Raw genomic sequence first — 20,638 nt, forward strand, 5'->3', positions numbered from 1 at the left:
ATTATAGAAGAGCCATAGTTCACTATTTTAAAATTCAAAGCATTAAACTAAATGACTTCCAAGGTCTCTTTCAGCTCTCATGAATCTATTAAATACTATAATTATATGATTATTCTCTATCAGGAATTTTTAGGTGGTAATATAATGCTATTTAAGGTGGCAAGGAACATGTGAGGTAAATTTTTAAAAAGGAGAAGTAATAGTAGCTGGTTTTTAGATTTGTGAAAACACTATTCATATTCAAAGAAATGAAAAACACTAAGGTTACAGAGCTAGACCACTTTGTTTTAAGTCGAATGGAGTTTCATACTAAAGCCACAAACTAGTCACTTCAAACAACTACCAAAAAACATCCAGAATAAAAATAGTTTTAAACATACAATTGGGTGAGGCATAGCACACAAATTCTGAGGCTACAATGTGTTTTGGTCAAGCCAGGACCTCTTAAGTGACTGACAAAGCAAATAACTGACAGATCCTTATACTGAAATAAGTACACTATTTGCATAAGGGGTTGAACGCCCAGCATTTAACCAAAAATGACACCCCAAGTTCAAGTGTTAAAGAGCTGAAACATTGGAATCTGAAGAATGACAAATGTCCACCAATGTTTACAAGTTTATGAAAAAAAAAAAAAAAAAAAAAGGAATCATCTACTTGCAAATGCCCACATACTTAGCCACATTTGTATATTCTATATTCATATGGCTAAATCATCTGGAAATCTGGAACTGACCTAGTCCAAGTTCCTGATTTTACAAATGAGCCTAGTGAGGCACAGGGAAGTTAATGATTTCTCCAAGGTTCCAAGAAATATCAGAACTGGGTTCTCTAATTCTAAATCCAACGATATTGTCCATTATGCCACAATGAACTAAGATCCATATTCAGTCCAACACTGAAAGCACTTTCCCATTATACCACATGGCCTCAGACACTCATCACATCTCATTTGGACTACTGAAATAGCCTATTAGGTCTCTTGAATTACATGTAGTCTCTCACCTATTCAATTCAACTTCCACTTAGCTGCCAAAACAATTTTCTTAAGATACAAGTCTAAGTTAGTTGTTAGCTTGTTCAAATACCTTAAGTGACTTCTCTCAACTTGCCATGTGAGATCTACTACAATCTGGCTTCTATCTACCCTTTCAACATAAACTCCTTTATGAAATCTACATTCCAGCCAAACTGTTCCCCAGTTTTGGCACTCCAGTTCCCGGTTCCATGTAGCAATATCCCTAGCTAAACAATGCACTGATATTGTTGTTATTGTTTTTAAATTTCTAACATCCAAGAAACTTCATCTCAACTATGGTAAGCCCCTAATGTTAGCGCAATGTGAGTAGAAGGGTGTAGGGGTAGAGGATTTACATGAACAAACTGTCCCCTAACAACAATAATGCATTCCCTCTTTATCTGTCTCAGATACTTTCATGAAGCTATTCCTAATCTTCCAAATGGTTAGTGAAGGTTCTCTTCAATTTTCCTTGTGTTATACTGGAGTATATCCTCTGGACTTAAGTCACCCAAACCTACTTCATGCAAGATTATATCCCCAGAGCTTGGCCATTAATATCTCCTCAGGATTCAGGGGTACCTCTGAGAGGCTAGAGTGGGGATAAAGGGGGAAGGATATCTTTCTAGTGCTATCGCTCAGGAGCTCTTCAGCAGAAATATTGCCCCCATGATTATTAGTTGTTATCAATTAATGGGACAGATTTAACTTGCTTTTAGAAACAAATAATGATTATGATGATACAACTGGTGCAAAACAACTCCTTCCCCCTCTTTTTATCCCCACATAAGTTTGTGATAAACGTCAAGAGAAATGCTGGCCCAAGTTTGGTGCACAAACTTTTATAAAGCACCATCTACATGCAGATTACTATGCTAAATTTTAGGGAGATGACCCAAAAAAGCAATTTACAGATGCTGGATTCTGGAAGTCTTTTTCTCCCTTTCAAGGAGAGAAATTCTTCTCAAAAAGTTCCTCTTAGTTATGATTTCTACTGGGTTCTTTTTAGAGCCCTGCATTTGCCTTTCTTAATCACTTCCAGGCTATCCTCAACTCTCTGTGCTATCAGGCACTTATGCACTGAGGACTCTTTAGGAAAAAGAGAAAAAAGGTAAAGCAACTTGTTCTCTGGAATTTTGCTTAATACAGCAGTTGGTACACAGTAAGCACTTAATAAATGATTGCTGACTTGACATTTCTACCACTAAGCTTCAGGATAATCAGTTCTGATTCGAAACTAGTTTTCTGGTTTTGTATAAACTCCACATACCATGACCAAATACCCCAATTAATTCAAAGAGACTTTCTGTAGTACCAAGTTGAGTGACTGAAAGGTCCAGGTCTTCTTCCTCCTCAATTAATACCTCTGATTGATTAATTTCCACTGAAATGTATTTTCACCTGACTAAAACTTTGTCATTTATTTTAAGTGGGATAAGGTGCTTCCAGAGATTGACTAAATCAATCTTCACCCAGATATTATACTTACATGTGAAAGGGAACATGGAGGACAAAGAACCTGCCTCAAACCCAGGAACACTATGGTTCCAATCCCATCTCTAACATATGCTCACTGTGTAAGCTTAGGCAGTTCCATTAATATTGTAGTACTTTAGATAATGTAAGAGTATAAATGACAGAGAAGATGGCAAACTCTATTAATGGAGGAAGTTTTCTGATCCAGGAGTCCTCAGAGAGAGGGCTCCCTATCTCTATCCATACCTTCCATCTTCCCAATACTCCTCAAAATGTAAAATGCTTAAAATTAAGTCAAATTCCTTTATGTCTTTTTATCCCCTGCTGTCAGCATAGTAAATTGCACATAGTTTATTTAATAAATGTGTTTTATTTAATAAATGTGTTGAAATAAGTTGAATGGGACCTAGGACATGGATACTATAAGACTAAAATTCATTATTTATGAGGTTCAATAATGTAGTCAGTCAATGAGCACCATAACAGTGACCATGGAAAATATAACTCCCATGGGCTGGACACACAGAGACCAAAAATGACAACTGAAAACTGAAACATCTGTTGTGTAGGGAGTTGAAATGTGGCAATTGGAACACAGGGAGACAAGGACTGCTGTAATGACACCCTGAAAGAGGTTCAAACAGTGCGCCATAGTTGTGGGCTGTTGGGAAACAGAAGAAGCAGACAAAACAGCCTAGAGCTGAAATTCTAAATAAAAGACAGCCAGAAGTCTAAGAGTAAGGATCACAAGCTGGGATCAAATTGGCAAATTTCAAAACATTCATCCAAATAAACTTTTAAAGCTTATTGGTAATAGCCATTATTCACTATATTATTTCTTAATATGAAGACTAGTAGTACAAGAATGTATACGTGCACGTGTGCACACATACAGAGAAAGAGACCGGGGGAGGGGAGGGAGGGAGTTGTCAGTAATTTTAAGCTAAAATCAAAATTCATAAGGCTAGTATCTAAGGTCCTTATTGATCCGACTCCACTTTAATCACTCAATCTCATCTCCTATTATATCCCAACATAAATCATTCCCTAGGGCCAGATTTGTCTCATCATTGTTCCTTGATCATTACGACACTATTTCCAAGTATGAGTTTTCTCTTTTGCTATGTCTCTCCTTTTCTGCAATCTCAACATACACTTTTCTCTCTGCCTATATAAATCCTAACTAGTCTTTAATATACTAGTCAAGTTATTTTAACTCTCAGAGTTATTTTAATGTATTATTATCTAAGCTTTTATAACATTAATCTGTCATTACATAATTAGCTTATTGTTTCACTGCATCATCTATTGGATCTGGTGAGCCTGATCCATGGCTTATATTACTTTTGTGTTATCTTCTGAAGACCTAAGCATAGTTGTATGTACTTGATTTAAAAAAAAAAAAAAAAGTGAACTGAAATCTTGATAATTATCCCAATCTGGATTATTGAACCTATGGGAATTAGCAAACTAGAAAAAATCATTATTTCTTCTGAAGTAATAATTCCTTATGAAAGAACACATAGAAATAGTATGGGTAGGGTTTTTTATGCCTGTTTTCCTTTAAAAGAAAAAAAAAAAACTGTATACCTATAGATGTGGTCAACCTTTTAAACACAGGTGCTAAAAATGTTCATTCCAATTATTGGTCAGTCTTAGATTTGAGACTTTATTTCACTATGCAGAAAAACAGAAATAATATACTTCTGCTTCTATGTGGAATCCTATCCTTTTTGGCATAATCCATCCATAAAGAACATTTTATGTATTTTACTTTTAAAGTGTCTTTTGATCCAAATTCATGAAATAAAATATTATCTAAGTTTTTAACTGTAGACTTAATGTCTTTATTCACTTATTCATGATCTTGGTATTTAGCAAAGAACCTGGCCCATATTAAGTACATAATAAATGCTTGTTGACTGACTGATATCTGAGACTGCTATAGCATTGGCTCAGATTATACAGAGGATGAATTATTGTAACCTATATTTGCATTTTATTTTGATCAATGTAGAATGTTTTTCAAGACCTGTAAAAGTATTTCAGTCTACTAAAAAAAAAAAAGTAAAAAAAGAACAGATTTTAATGAAAATGTTTTTTTCTGAAGTCAAAGTAACAATAATGAAATAATCACAATTAGATAACAATATAAATATATCATTAGGACTTTTTTTTTTTACAGACAGCTACACTGCAATAATATATAAATCAACATCAATGTTTCTGTAAAATGTAAAACCAACCAACTGATAGATGCAATGTATCAGGATAAAGAGGGAATCTAAAACACAGTATAGTATGAACACAGCTATATATAAATATGTGTGTACACAAAAAGTTATGCTATATTAAATGTATATCCCTCTTTCTGGGGAATATAATTTAGCCAAAGTACAGTTTAAAAAAAAAAAACAGAAAGAAAAATTCTATCAATTTTGAATTTCTTTTTTTAAAATCAATTTTTACCAAATACTAAATTTTCTACCAAACATACCAGAAATCTATAAAATCAATAAGAAACCCATATCTTCTCTTTGAATCAAGTAAAAAAGTGAAAACTACCAAAATACCATAGTCTTATTTAAAATAAACACCTTTGAAAATTTCATTGGCTATACTGAGAGTGTTTTATAGAAAATGGATAGGATTATATAGGATACATCTTCTATATTTAGACAACACTGAGTGATCACCCAGACAGAATAATCCAACTAATAGAAAAGGCATCATTTTTCTATCTTATATATAGACTTAAACATCTGAACAGTAATTTAGAGAAAAATGACAAAGTTGTCATGAAATATAATTCAGACAACATACGTAAGTCAAAGAGTCTCTTTTCCCAATAAAGAAACACAAAGAAAAGGGACATTCACATGATTTTGGTATGTCTGCCCAAATATAACTTTCTACCATAATTAGTGCTTAGTACCTCTTTGGGCGGAGTTTATCCCCACGTGTCATTTCATGTAATAAGTGAACAAACAGTATAAATACACCAGGATGATTTTTGAGAGGACAACTTTTGCACTTCTCACAGGAGTGAAGGTACACATTGAGAAAGACTGAAAAACAATCTTCTAAGGATCCTGGCATTCTGGTAGGTCTATAATTTGACTTGAATTTAGCATCCACTTTAACTTGCAAAGTATAAACTTTTAGGAATTGATATTTATTCTGTAAATAAAGATCAATTTGTTTTGCCTTTAAAAATTAGTTCAAAGTATTTTTATTAGTCTGTATAAATTGAAATGATGTTGACATGATTGTTAGAGCTAAATGGTTCTACTATTGATTTAGCTTTATTTTGAAGTCTCTGCTGTAGTTTTTGTTTCAAAGATCATGAAATGTTTAATAGACCTGTCATGAGTTTGTCATTTAATACCTCTGAATCCTATATATTCAATGGAAGTGTCAGATGAGACACAGCAAATCCCCCAAATTTCAGTAATTCATTCACCTTCTAAAATATAATTTCAAAATAGGATAAGGAACTGGCCCTGTAATTCTATTGGTATATAAGCACACATATGTAGGTTGTGGGCCCCTTATATGTAGTTATATAATTGTAATGAGTTGCCTAGAGCACTAAGAGATTGTTTCAAAAGACAACTAAGAAATATGCTTAGAAAACAAAGTATGAGCTACCATTAATTAAAGTACACTCAACAAGATTACTAAGAAAATAGCAGAGTAAATTTGAAAATGCTAAAAATTCATTTTTGAAATATCTTCTCAAATTGACATTGATCAAGACAACAAAAAATATAAATGCATAAATATGTATTATGATTTTGTAGACATATAGATATAGACATATCTATATCTATATATAAATCATTCTTTCATTTTTTGCAGAACTAGTCTGGAAATATGCTGTTCCAGATAGGCATTTTGCTGCTGATCTCTAACTTTGCTCATGGTGGGTTTTATGCTGAACGATTCCAATCTCCTACAGGAATAAAGGGGCCACCACCCAATTCAAAGGCACAGTTTTTCATTCCTTACACCATAAAGAGTAAAGGTAAGCCAAAATATTTCTTTGCTTTTATTTAGCTGCTGTTACTTTCTTTAGATAATTCTAAAGATTTTCTCCCTTTCTTATTATTTCTACCTAGGAACTATTAATTCTATGACTGGCATCAATTGTTTTCAATTTCCTAGACAAGGCCAGATTGTTACAGTGGCTTGTGAGAAAAGAAAGTTTACAGAATAGTATTAATAACATTCAGGCTTATAATGGAAATGCCAAAGGAATATTATAAAATATTTAATTTTTCTCAATTCTCCTGTTTGGATTTACCCTCCCAAATGATGACATAGCAAAAATAAGAATACTTTAATGAAAATTAATTATCCAAAAGGAATCAAAGTACTTTTAACCAAAATGAATCATCCAACTTATAAATGGGAGAACGATTAAAGATTTTGTATACCTAAAAATTTCCTCACTAATTCACTTATCCATTCAACATATATTTATTAAAGCCTTCTTATGTAGCAGAATTCAGAATTAATATAAAAATAATGGCAAATATAATAATTGAATTTGTTAAAAAGCAGCTAACACTTGAACATGTAATTGATTTTAGTAAGAAAAACTATTAGAACTCTTTTAACCAACTTGAAGGATGTAATATGCACACTACTTAGCAACATTAAACATTGGTTATTAATTCAATAAGATCAACAATCTTTAGAAAATCTCATAATTCTAATAATCAATAGATACCATAATTAACATTCAATAAGCTTTTAATATAAATTTCAGGTGTCCTATATCTTTTCATCAAACAGCATCTGAATATTGGCAAGTTGGTTGTTTTTTGTTTGTTTGTTTGTTTTTTTTCCATATCTCCTGTTAGAAGATAATCTCAAGTAAGATATCACTTAACAACATCACAAATAACAAAATATATTGAAATATTTAATATGAAAGTAGAAAATGATATACTGAAATGTTTAACATGGGAAGATAAAATTGTCTAAAATCATATCGGTTCAATAATATGCATTCTTATTCATGCAATACCATTAAAATACCTATTAGAAAATGTCCAAATAAATACTTATAGAGTAAGATCTTTTCTCCTCAAAATTAAATGAACTCATTTTTATTAATTAACAATACTTTTTGGTATAACCCAAATTTTGGCTATTTGCTATGAATATCAAATCCTCTTCTTCCTGCTTCAAAGCTAGTTCACCCAAGGACATGATTCTCATTCAGTTGGAAGCAATCTTTTTAAACATATTACAAACCATGTAAAGGGATTATGTTCTCAAGAAACTCAACTAAGAAGTTGGGGTTCCTTTCTCTTCCAGTAATGGAAGCTTACAATCTTTTAACAAATCCATTTTTTTAATAACTCCCTCTGTGGCTCCAGAAGAGCATATTAAAAAATTTTAGGGGCTTCACTAAATGAAAAGCATTTATCACTTTTGCCACTAAATATGCCTCTATGCTCATTTAATGGTAAATTCTGTTTTTTCCCCTCCAGAATGACATTTCCTACATATTTTGAGAAACAAAAAAAAAAAAAACTATCTTAAAAAACTGCATTTTTCTTTTAAAAAATAGTAAATATTTTATAATGTGTATCTCTTAGGTAGGTGATATTATAGGAAAAAGACAGTAAGACCAATTATATCATTGAGAGAAAAAAATAGTAGATAAGAAAACTCTCTCTATCCAACGTGAGAGAGCATTTAATCTGGTCCAAAAGTCATCTCTGGCACTGAGAGAGCTAAGTAACTTGCTCAAGGTCACACAGTGTACAGTATAGGAGAGATATGAACTGAGGTCTTCCATGACAGATCTTTATTTACTACAGCAAAATGACTCTGAGAAGAGCAGTTATCATGGGGAAAGAAAGAGAGAGGAAGGAAAGAAGGGAAATAGAGAAGAAAGAAAAAGAGAGAAAAAAAGAGGGGAGAAAGAGAGAGAAGGAAGGAAAGACTAAAGGAAGGAAGGAAAGAAAGAGAGGGTCCAGGAAGCAGTTTTTTTTTTTTTTTTTTTAATTTACGAAAGAGAATAGACATTCAGAGAAGCAGTACAAGAAAGACACTATGAAACTAAAATGATAAATGTATTACATACTTAAAAGGCAAAAGTAAATTTGATAATAGGGAATAGAATGAGTTACTTTCAAAATTTTGTTAATTTTGATAAAAGCCTGATTTTATTTTATAATGGAATTGACTTAGAGGCCAACACAACTCGTGAGTTTGACTATTATATAATATCTAAAACTGAAAATTAAAGAGTAGTGTAATATACTTGAAACAACTAAAGATATTTATGTCATTATTTAAAAAAAAAAAAAAAACCTGTTAGCTTACTTCAAAAAATTGAAAATAGTTTACTATTCTCTACCACTTTTGAAATATTAATACTGAACAGTTATAGAAGCAACAAAGAAGTTTGGCCTGGTCCCAGAAGGTCTCTGTTTTAAGTTTTGCCTCTTAAATAAACTTGCAGTGTGATCCTTTCTTTTAGTCTTTTATTGTGCTAGGCAACTCTAATTCTAGGTCCCTAGGTCTGCACCACTGCCTGGGGATAATTTGAGTAAATGAAATCTCTGGCAGGTTTCCTTTGTTCATTTAAAAAACATTTTTTTTTTAATCTTTCCTTATTTAATATGCAAAGACTAAGGGAAACATAGTGCTTATTTTGTATTAACATTTCATCTGATGTTACCTTAGTTTGAGCCTTGCCCTGCTTCAGAAGAGCAAAAAGACTCAATTTTTTTCTGTAGATAAATCTTCCTATTGGTAAAAAGGAATCAAAAAAGTTACATATAGTGGGGTATATCCAGAGAAAGTGTAGAGCCATGGGGGGATCTTTCCAAGGGCCTTATTTCATGCAATGTAAGACAACTGATTTTCCTTATTTAAAGGAAAAATATTTTATTTGATACTTTTCTAAAAATAAAAGAAAATTCAAAGAGTAACAGAGAAAGTTTGGTTTGGAAAAAAACAATTGCTGTAATTAAGGATTGCTTTGTCTGTCAGATGTGGCAGCATATAACAGGGAAGTAAACCATGTCTCATTTAGGTCACAAATGATGTGCTTTGCAATGACTTCAGATGGAAAAATAACAATAAGAAAAGCTTGCAGGTGAAATGTTGTAATAGAAAATGGGCTTCAGTGGAGGGAAAACATGAGTGTATAACTCATCACATATTACCTGGCTTCCACAAACTTGACATTTTGCTTTGCTATATCACCTGCATATATTAAAAGTTAGTGATTCCATACACCATTTCATGATAAAACATATTCTCCTAGATATTTCACTATTGGCTGACAGCATATTTCAGAAAAAAAATAAATAATACTTTTTTTCCCCTTTCCTTTACTCTACATTGCTTCCACTTTTAAGGGAGAGGAATTAATTGAATTTTTAAAAAATAAACTTATTACCTGAAGATAGTACCTTTTTACTGATTTAGATAGTAATTGATTTTTTTTCTCCCTTAAATTCTTTTCATAATAACAAGTCTTATATTTCTGAATAACTTAAATTTTACCAAAACACAATTCCACAAAGTAAGTTGTGGGATAAAAGAATTATTCTTTCCATTTGATAGATAATGAAATGAGGGAAAGAACTACATGCCCATAGTGATGTAGGTAGTGTCAAAGGGAGGAGTTTAACAGGGCTTTTGACTCCCAATAACAGTATTTATTCAATTAGACTATACTTTTCATAATGTAAGTGGTTTTTTCTAATTTACCAATTGTATTTTTCTTTATTCTGCCATCAATAATCAATAAAAAGCTAACACTTTAAATAAAATGGACAAATAAAATAAGTAATTTGGGCACTTTGTATCATATTCATATTATCAGATCATGAAGGCCCAACTCAACATATCATTTTCATCACAGTAACTAGTGGTTACTTTAAGCTTTTTATGTGTCTGATAGACCCCTTTATCAGCCTAGTGAATCCTATAGACTCCTTCTTAGAATAAAGTTTTTAAATGCATAAAAATAAAGTACATAGGATTACAAAGGAAAACAAACCATAACTCCCTAAAATCTACTCTCAATGGATTCCGTGTGTTAAAAAACCCAAACAAAAATAAACTACTTCATTTTCTCTCTTTAAGGCTGGGGAGAGGGAAGGAAGTTCGAGTAGGGAAGTCCTGAACTTGTGATTTCACCAATGTAAGAGACCATCTGATATGGAAGCTCTCTCTCAACCCATTCAAATAAGTAATGTTTCCATGACACTTTAGACAGCTGCCTGGGACATTTCTTGTCTAGAACCACACATTTATTATTTGTCAGAGGCAAGACTAGAACCCTAGTCTTCCTGATTCTAAGTCTGATGTAGTAAAGCTATGTTACCTATTTAATTCAACAAAAATCACTGCCATGAAAAATAACAGACCAGTGAGCTAGAGCCTCTAGCACTGTTTCAACAAAATCTAGCAAACTATTTTTATAGTAACATAAAACAAAGAATGCTTTGCCTTCAGATATTTGGAACAAAGATTACACACTACCAATCTGTTTCATCAAGATTTCATATACAGTATTAAATTTATACCAACACATGGGAAGCAGGAAGCCATGGCTCTACTCAAAGTAAACTATTTGAAAGTGACTTAAGACCCTGCTACATTAGCAATTTAAGGAAAGATAACATGGATAATACCTTCTGTATATTATTCTAATAGCATATTTGTAGATATTTGTGATTCAAATTCATTTTCTTATAATGTTAGCAAAAACTAGACAAATTTCAACACCTACTAAAAGTTTTATTCACTCAACTAGGCTGTCTAAAAAATGCCACAGTTAATATGTCTTCTTCAATAGGATTTGAATGTAATTCAATTTTAGGCGTCCACTGAATAGTGCCTAACATTGTATATTTTAATGGGTTTTTCTATTTTTAACTGATATAAAGGGCTATCATAAATATATCAACATCTACTTCATGACAAGATGACAACAAAAACTGTTTTTATTTGGTAGGGAAGATTTTGTTTTCTCATTTGAAAGCTTGTGATTTTTATTAAAAACCTGTTTTGTAAAAGACACACCTTCTTAAGATATAGTTGTTTTTAGAGATAAATTACAGCACAGAAGGATCATTAACAAATCCAGGAGTTAGCATTTAGCTTATTCTTCTATTACAAAGGATTACAATTAGTATCTGAAGTAAAATCCTATCTATTAATTAGAGATAGCAGGGAAGCTAGGTGGCACAAGAGCACTAGTCTTGGAATCAGGAAGACTCATTATCCCGAGTTTATCTGGCCTCAGACACTAACTAGTTGTGTGATCCTCCTGGGCAAGTCATTTAGTCTTGTTTGATTCAGTTCCTCATCTGTAAGATGAACTGGAGAAGGAAATGGCAAAACCACTCCAGTAATTTTACAAAAAAAAAAATCTAAATGGGGTCACAAGGAGTTAGACACTACTTAACTCAACAACAACAAATTGCAGGTCCAAGTAAGTCAAAATATTAAACACAATTAATATAATAATAATTTTCAATCTACATGAGTTCCAGGTTATTTCATTGTGTGCCTTGAACAAAATATCGGTTTTATTTACACACCAAAATTAAAGGCTAATGACCAGCAGCACTAATGTTTACTACAAAATGAAAAAAATAAAATGAAACTACCTTTATCCTTCATTGATAAGCATTATTAATGATAATAATGACAGAAAAACCTTGATCAAATATATAAATCAAGTTGGCAATAGAAAGTCAAGCAGGCCCATCATCAATTTATAAACAAAAGTATTTTATTTACATTTGAGAAATGAATATGTGTAGAAAATACAGATCTTTGTAACTGAACATTAAGATCTATAATCAAGTAGAGCAAAAGAAGTTAAAGTTAAAGTTAAACTATGCTCCACCCTAAATTGCATCATAACAAATTTCATAATCTGACTGGAAAACTATGATTCCATCCTTGTGGAAGCATTCCAACATTCATTATGCTGATGATTTATAAACTTCTCAACTAAACTTCTTTTAAAGATGATGCTGTTTAGTTTTTCAGTCTTGTCTGAGTCTTTGTGACCATATGGATTGTACTACCCATGCAGTTTCTCAGTAAAGATATTAGGATGGCTTGCCATTTCCTTATCCAGTGCATTAAGATAGACTAGAAGTGATTTGTTCAGGGTCACAAAGTTAGTAAGTGTCTGAGGCCATATTTGACCTTAGTTCTTCTCGACATTTTTTCCTTCCTAGCACTCTATCCACAGAGCAATCTAGCTTTCAAGGATGGCATTACCTTTATCTTAATTTAATCAACTTATTGGATGTCAGCCCACTAATTTGACAGTAGAAAAAGCCATCCCTAACTAGTCAGCAGTACATACATCTAAGCATTTTGGAGGCTGAAATCTGATTTATATTATGGCACTGTACCTAGAATAATGGACACTAATCTTCCAAGGAGTTCTTCCTCTGAGTGGATGATTCCTTGCATATTACCATATCATCTGCCATCACAGATTATGTCCTTTTTCAATCTATATGACTTCCAGATGATTTTATTGTGTGTACCTTGAACAAAAATTATGGATCTATAAAAAGACCATGATTTACTTTAGAAAAAGTTATTATTAAATTATAAGGATAATGCATCAATTATTTTTCCTCAGTACCTTAGGAAACCATCTTGTTATAATTTTCTTAAGACTATCAAGATAGTCTTGAAATAAGTGAACATTTTTCATAGAAATAAACTTTTTTTTGGTGACCATATGAATTGGCACTATCTATGTGGTTTCTCAGTAAAGATACTGGGGTGGTTTGCCATTTCCTTATCATTTGTTTTCAAATTTTGTTTTATGTTATAAAACATGAGAGAAATCATCTCTCCTCTGTCTCACTTGTAATTTGTAATTTTTTATGTGCTTGTGTGCATATATATAACAGAGAATAATTTAGCTATCTCTAAGGCTTTTATTGCAGATTCAGATTAGCACTTAAAGCATTAAAAGAATAAAAGAATTCCGCAGTACCAAACAGCAGAACATGATGCCAAGTCTTCCTGGCAGTCAGCTAGCTAACTCTCTCTCTCTCTCTCTCTCATCTAATCCATGCAACATTTCATATATCTCTAATCTAATGATATATCTACCTTTCATTTGTTAATTATATACATAATCTTGTTATATTCAATTATACGCAACTATATTATTTAATTATATTATACATAAATATATCATTGCCTAAACTATTTTAAAATCGCATGTGTATACAATGCCATATATGTATTTTATACATGCACAGAGGCTTCTTTTTTAAGTATGGGCTATTTCATCAGAACACAATGGTGTTTACTTACATTGGTAAAGTGATCAAGTATTTCCACATTGGCTTTTATGTCTAGCTGATATTTGGAGTTCTTTATAACTATCACAACAAGTTAGTTGAATGAAACAAAAAATACCCATTTTGACATTTTTGTTGTGTGGTAAAAAGCATACTGCTCTGAAGTCAAAGCCCTGGGTTCAAATATCACCTGATAAGTCACTGAAAGGCCCTTGGCTTCCACTTCCTTATCTGTAAAACAAAAGGAATTGGACTAGAGGTATTCCATGGTCTTTACCAACTCTCTATATATTATCTTATAATAATTACTGGACATTAGGTTTTAGCTAAGATGTATACTCACATACACACAGAGCTCATCGATGGACTTTTTCTCCTTCCTCCCACTATTTACAAAATTAATGCTACACAAGTTTCTTCTTTTGCTGGGCTCTTTTCTCTCTACATTCTATGTCTTGATGATCTTAAATATTATCATGTCTTAAATTTTTTACTTCTATGTCCACAATTCCCAAATATATCTCTACCCGAAACTTTTCCACAGTTCCACTCTCATATTTCCTATTGCTTGTTAAGCTGTTGTATGAAATAATTTAGATACAATATGACAAATATTTTGCAAACTTCAAAATACTACATAAAACCTTAGCTATTACTATTATTTGTATCTATATATTCCACCATTATTCAAAGTCAGTATAAACTGAATTAACTGTCTTCTTAACTAAAACTTCCCCTCCTTGCATACAACTTTGTTATTAGTACCAAAATTCTCTCTGTCACACAAATAATGGAGCCAAACTAAATTTTTATCTTTCCTTATTTTTTATGTTTAATCAGCTTCTAAAAGCAACCACTGTTATCTCAGTAACCTCTTATATCCAGCATCTTCTACAATTACTGCAACTATACTAGTTCAGTTATTTTCTCTTTTACTAAATTACTGAATCCATACAATTTGTTACTCTATTTTTAAAAATGGTGCCTCCCTCTTACTTTTAGGATAAAGTATAAGATCTTGAACTTGCTATTCAAAGGTCCCTTGAGACAAGGATCAAATTTCTTTTTTTTTTTTAGTTTATCATCCTCGATCTAGTCATGTATATTCAATATTCCAGCCAAATAATAAGCTTTTCTATTTACCATTTTCATAATTCCATTTCCCTCGTCTAAATTTGCTTAGTTCAACTCTTGGGCAGTGAATGTATGTTTCTTCCTTTTTTCTTCATGTCCTTACCTGGTGGTGTTCATTCAAATCCCAACTTGAGGTGTTACTTTTTTCATGACATCTCACCACTGAAAAGCATTCTCTTTCTCTTTAAATTTCTCAAAGAACTCTCTACTCAGATCCTTCCTTTACATTTTTCACTCTTAAATATATCACAACTAAGTATAGATCTGCCCTTTCATTAGTAAATAAGCTTCTCCTCATCTAGCCCTGTAGGAGTATATCTTTGTACCTCTGCTATCCTAGCAATGACAACTCCAGCATTGGTTGAACTTAATGGATTCTGCCCTGCATTTTAAAATATGCTAAATATAGTCTTGGGGGGGGGGGGGCAGCTAGGTGGCGCAGTGGATAGAGCACCAGCCCTGAATTCAGGAGGATCCAAGTTCAAATCTGGTCTCAGACACTTTACACTTCCTAGCTGTGTAACCCTGGGCAAGTCATTTAACCCCAGCCTCAGAGGAAAAAAAAATACATACATACATACACACACACACACACACACACACACACACACACACACACACACACTCTAGTCTTGAAACTGGTAAACTTATCAATTACTGAGAAAATCTTCATTCCAGGTCACAATGACTGCTCCTTGATTCATTTGTTTGTACTTTTTGAATACACATAATACACTAAATACTATGTTAGGCACTGAAGGTGGACAACACAAGTTTTGCATTCATAGACCTGATATCAACAACAACAAAAAAAACAAAGTATATGAATATTTATCTACCTTGGGTAAAGATCCAAATAAGCCTAATTTAAGCACATTTGATTGCTTAAGAGCATAGGATCATAGCTTTAAAGATGGAAAAGATTTTAAGTATCCTCATTTTAAAGAAACAGGTTTTAAGACATTGACTCTCAGAGGTAGTAAATTGCATAATTTCTTTATGTCCCAAACAGAATATCAAAATTACCCTTTCATTTTTAGCTTCCTAATGATGCTTTTGATTCTGCCTCGGTAAGAGAGAAAATAAGGTTTGCTATTAGCTTTGAGAATGGAAAAAGATTTAGGCTGATGTCTAAATAAACTTAAACATCATTTGGTATAGGTTTGACATTCAAGCAACAACCATTTATTAAGCATTTCTATGTGCCAGGAAGTTTGTTAAATACTTGAGATATAAAGAAAGGCAAAAGACAATTCCTGTTTTCAAAAGAATTTCTAAATTATAACAAATGAGTTTCTCATTTAAAAAAAATCATTAACTTCAAATTTCTATAGCTGCATATGTTCAATTTTCTAGTGCATCTATACACGTATAAATATAGGTACATTCTCATGTCTATATACACACTTATATACACACACGTAAATGCAAACATGCACACATATCCCCATAATCAGTTATAACTATACATATAATCTGAAGAAAATTCAAGAACATCTAATTGGAACAATTTCCATTGAACTCTAAATTTTGGTAAACTATGAGGACAGGAACTAACTATTTTGGGGGGTTTTTTCCCTCTACTTTTATACTCTCAATGCCTAACACAAGGATTTTCACAAACTCAGCACTTAATTAATACTTGCTGAACTGTTAAAGCGAATGGATTTCACAATCCCAACATAGCCCATTAGAAGTTGTAATGAATTAAAGTATCTATTTGTTGTTGTGTTGTTAAAAAACTGTAATATGCTACCAGAGTTGTAAATTCACTTTCTCTATAGGACTTAAAATGAGTTGGTTTTTATGTTATTGTGCGTGTAGATCTGGATCATTTGTAAAAGTATAGTAAATAATTAGATGGCATCAAAATCTTTTTCCAACACTGAGAAGTGATTTTTTTTCCCCACAAAAATCATAATTTTTCCTTTTTTGTGTATGTGTGTGTAATGTCTTTTAGGCATACCAATAAGAGGAGAACAAGGTCTTCCTGGACCACCAGGTCCCACAGGCCCTCGTGGACAGCCTGGACCTTCTGGACCTCCAGGAAAGCCAGGCTATGGAAGCCCAGGACCCCAAGGACAACCGGGTATGCCAGGACCACCAGGACTGTCTGCAGTTGGGAAACCAGGCTTGCCAGGCCTCCCAGGAAAGCCAGGTGAGAGAGGACCATATGGAGACAAAGGAGAAGTTGGACCTGCCGGTTTACCAGGGCCAAGAGGCCCACCAGGACCTCCTGGAATTCCCGGCCCGGCTGGGCTATCTGTTCCAGGCAAACCAGGACCACAGGGACCAACAGGGGCTCCAGGACCAAGGGGTCTTCCTGGAGAAAAAGGTGTACCAGGTATTCCTGGTATGAATGGACAGAAGGGGGAAAATGGATATGGAGTTCCTGGAAGGCCAGGTGAGAGAGGCCATCCAGGTCCACAGGGTCCAATGGGACCTCCAGGGCCTGCTGGAGTAGGGAAAAGGGGAGAAAATGGATTTCCAGGACAGCCTGGTGTTAAAGGAGACAGAGGTTTCCCAGGGGAAATAGGCCCACCTGGTATACCAGGTCCCCAAGGTCCTCGTGGAGAACCTGGGGCAGCAGGAATAGGAAAGCCAGGAGTCAATGGGGCTCCAGGATTGCCAGGGACACCTGGAATCAAAGGTCTTCCAGGAGCTCCAGGAATAGCAGGAATGCCAGGTACACCTGGGTTTGGTAAACCAGGCTTGCCAGGGATGAAAGGGCAGAGAGGACCTGAAGGCCTTCCAGGGGCTCCAGGAATCAAAGGGGAACAAGGTCCAGCAGGTCACCCAGGGGAACCAGGTTTGGATGGGCCCCCAGGACGCATGGGGCCCCCAGGGCCAAAGGGAACACCAGGTAACCATGGCATCCCAGGTTCTAAAGGAGAGGCAGGACCAGTAGGCCCTGTGGGGTACCCAGGGGCCAAGGGAGATAGAGGCCTACCTGGGTTAGAAGGAAAACCAGGCTACCCAGGAGAACCAGGTCTCAATGGTCCGAAGGGCAACCCAGGTTTACCAGGCCCAAAAGGGGACACTGGATTAGGCGGTTCTCCTGGCTTACCAGGCCCTGTAGGAGTAGCTGGAGCTAAGGGCATACCAGGACACAATGGTGAGCCAGGTCCTAGGGGAGCTCCTGGAATACCAGGGACAAGAGGCCCAATTGGGCCACCAGGAATCCCAGGATTCCCTGGGACTAAAGGAGACCCAGGAAGTCCAGGACTGCCTGGCCCAGCTGGGATTGCAACAAAAGGACTCAATGGACCGATGGGCCCACCAGGACTGCCAGGTCCAAGAGGCCATAATGGAGAGCCTGGACGTCCAGGGCCCCCAGGGCCTCCAGGCCCACCCGGTCAAGCAGTCATGCCAGAGGGCTTTATAAAAGCTGGACAAAGGCCAAGCTTATCAGGGACACCTCTAGTAAGTGCAAATCAGGGTATAACAGGAATGCCTGTGTCAGCTTTCACAGTTGTTCTTTCCAAAGCTTACCCAGCAACAGGTGCTCCCATTCCATTTGACAAAATCATTTATAACAGGCAACAGCATTATGATCCAAGAACTGGAATTTTTACCTGTAGGATACCAGGTCTATATTATTTCTCCTACCATGTACATGTGAAAGGAAATCATGTGTGGGTAGGCTTGTATAAGAATGGTACTCCTATAATGTACACTTATGATGAATATACAAAAGGATACTTGGATCAGGCTTCAGGGAGTACCATCATGGATCTCACAGAAAATGATCAAGTATGGTTACAGCTACCAAATGCAGAATCCAATGGTTTATATTCTTCTGAGTATGTTCATTCATCTTTCTCAGGATTTCTATTTGCTTTAACATAAAAACATCCTGCTATAGTAACATAGTCTACATTGTCTGCTTGAAAACCATTTTTAATGAGATGTTTTCCTAGAATACATTTCCTACCTATACCATTATGTTGCAAAAACTGACTACTTTTCAAATATCTGGGACAGACAAACTTACCATTAGAAACATAAGCTGAAAAAATACATACCTAATTAAATATGAAGATCACTCTCATTTTAAGGATTTCTAGTCATTATGTCTAAGATAGCCTAATGTTTTATCAGATATCATGTGATGTGAAATTTCACTCTACCTGTACTGTAATTCACTAAAAGGAAGAAACATAGCCTTACCACAGAATCATCTTTTAGAGACAACAGGTTTCTAGAATGAAAGTGGATGACTTTACATAATAGCCTTTAGGGGATTCATTTTAACACCAGAAACTGTTGAGTTTATTCATATCTTATATATAAATTCTTAACACCATACTAAAATGTAATTTTGGAATTTTCAAGCAAAAAGTATAGCTAATTTAAGCACACTTATTTTTTATTTTTTTTAAACAATGTGTATATTCCTCATCTGTCTAAAAGCAAATTAAACAAAAACTTCAAATCTTAAAAGAGGAACACTTTCTAAGTCCACACTGAAACAGTTTTGAACTTACGTAATATATAAAACAACCTGTACAAATTATCTTAAAAGTAAAATATATACCAACATCCAAATCAAATCTGAAAGGAAATAGTTGGACCTTTGATTGATTGTTTTACAACAAAACAAAATAAAACAAAACAAAAAACCCATCAATGGCAACCCCCCACCAAAAAAAACCCAAATAAAAAAATAAGGGTCTTAGAAGGAAAATATTTTTAGTATAAGACAGATTTGATTCAGAAATTTGATAATATTTTTCAAAACACACTAAATTCTAACCACTAAACATCAGCACATTTGAGACATTTAGAAAAAGGTACTGTATCCCTAGTAAACTTGAACACAAATTCGAAAGGTGCTGTACCCTAGAACATTTTCTGATGGTGCATTCAAATGTGTTTCCCTACAATGGTGCTTATATGATTAATAAAGTAAAAGTATTCTAGTTTAAGGAAAAAGAAACCCAACACAAAAACCCCAACACCTACTATGTTAAACCATTTCTGCTGTACAGGGTGCTTATTCCTAAAATATTTCAAAATGTATTTGGTAGCTGAAAAGTCTTCTTAGTTGCTACCTTCAAAGTATGGAAAGACCTCCCATGTCAAGATGATCCTCTCAAGGTGGAATGTGTCATTTCCTTCCAATTCATTTACTTAAAGCAATTGGTGCAGATGAAAGCTGTAGCAATCAATTGGTTCACATGATAATTACTGTTTTTGGAAATTACCTTTTATGACTAGGTTTATTATGTGAAATGTTTTGTTCATTGGATACTGTTTCACAAATGAAATTTCTTAAGTATTTACAATACATTAATCTACTGCATGTCTTCTATTTCCATGAATTTCAGTGGAATTACAATTAGCATAAAAGGCTTCAACAGTCTAAATAGAGATTATTTATACTGTTATATTTATATACTGCTGTTTCAAAAATCCCATGACAAGTCTGAATCTTTTGAAAGCACAAATGTTGTTACCTACTCTTTAATTATACTGCAACAAAACCAGGAGAATGGATTTTTAGGTCAAATTCATCTACCAGCATATTTGCTATCTTAATCTGTTCTTTCATTGCTTTTTGTTTTTCAAAGTTAACAGAATGTAAACCAATAAAATGGTGGACATCTTTAAAAGTTGATTTGGGACATGCTTCTTTATTGACACTCATTTGATTTGTTACCACAATGACTGATAACAAATA

The 20,638-nt window shown here is 34.0% G+C and overlaps 2 protein-coding genes across 5 annotated transcripts in view; one reads left to right on the plus strand and one right to left on the minus strand.

Annotated features, from left to right (window-relative positions):
- The window catches only part of NT5DC1 (5'-nucleotidase domain containing 1), a 232,273-nt gene that overhangs the window by 182,463 nt on the left and 29,172 nt on the right, over nt 1–20,638 (minus strand). The gene's annotated exons all lie outside the window — the stretch shown is intronic.
- On the plus strand, nt 6,357–20,527 carry COL10A1 (collagen type X alpha 1 chain). Its single transcript, XM_074310047.1, has 2 exons — nt 6,357–6,521; nt 16,916–20,527. Exons 1-2 carry the CDS (start codon nt 6,371–6,373, stop codon nt 18,802–18,804), a joined length of 2,040 nt encoding a protein of 679 aa, XP_074166148.1. The 5' UTR covers nt 6,357–6,370; the 3' UTR covers nt 18,805–20,527.

Source organism: Sminthopsis crassicaudata, chromosome 4 (assembly GCF_048593235.1).
Source record: "Sminthopsis crassicaudata isolate SCR6 chromosome 4, ASM4859323v1, whole genome shotgun sequence".
Lineage (NCBI taxonomy): Eukaryota > Metazoa > Chordata > Mammalia > Dasyuromorphia > Dasyuridae > Sminthopsis > Sminthopsis crassicaudata.

Bases quoted from the DNA above. Each gene is read 5' to 3' on its own strand.
- COL10A1 (XM_074310047.1), top strand. From the start codon at position 6,371: ATGCTGTTCCAGATAGGCATTTTGCTGCTGATCTCTAACTTTGCTCAT. The intron at 6,522-16,915 runs GTAAGCCAAAAT...AATGTCTTTTAG, and splicing joins TTACACCATAAAGAGTAAAG to GCATACCAATAAGAGGAGAA.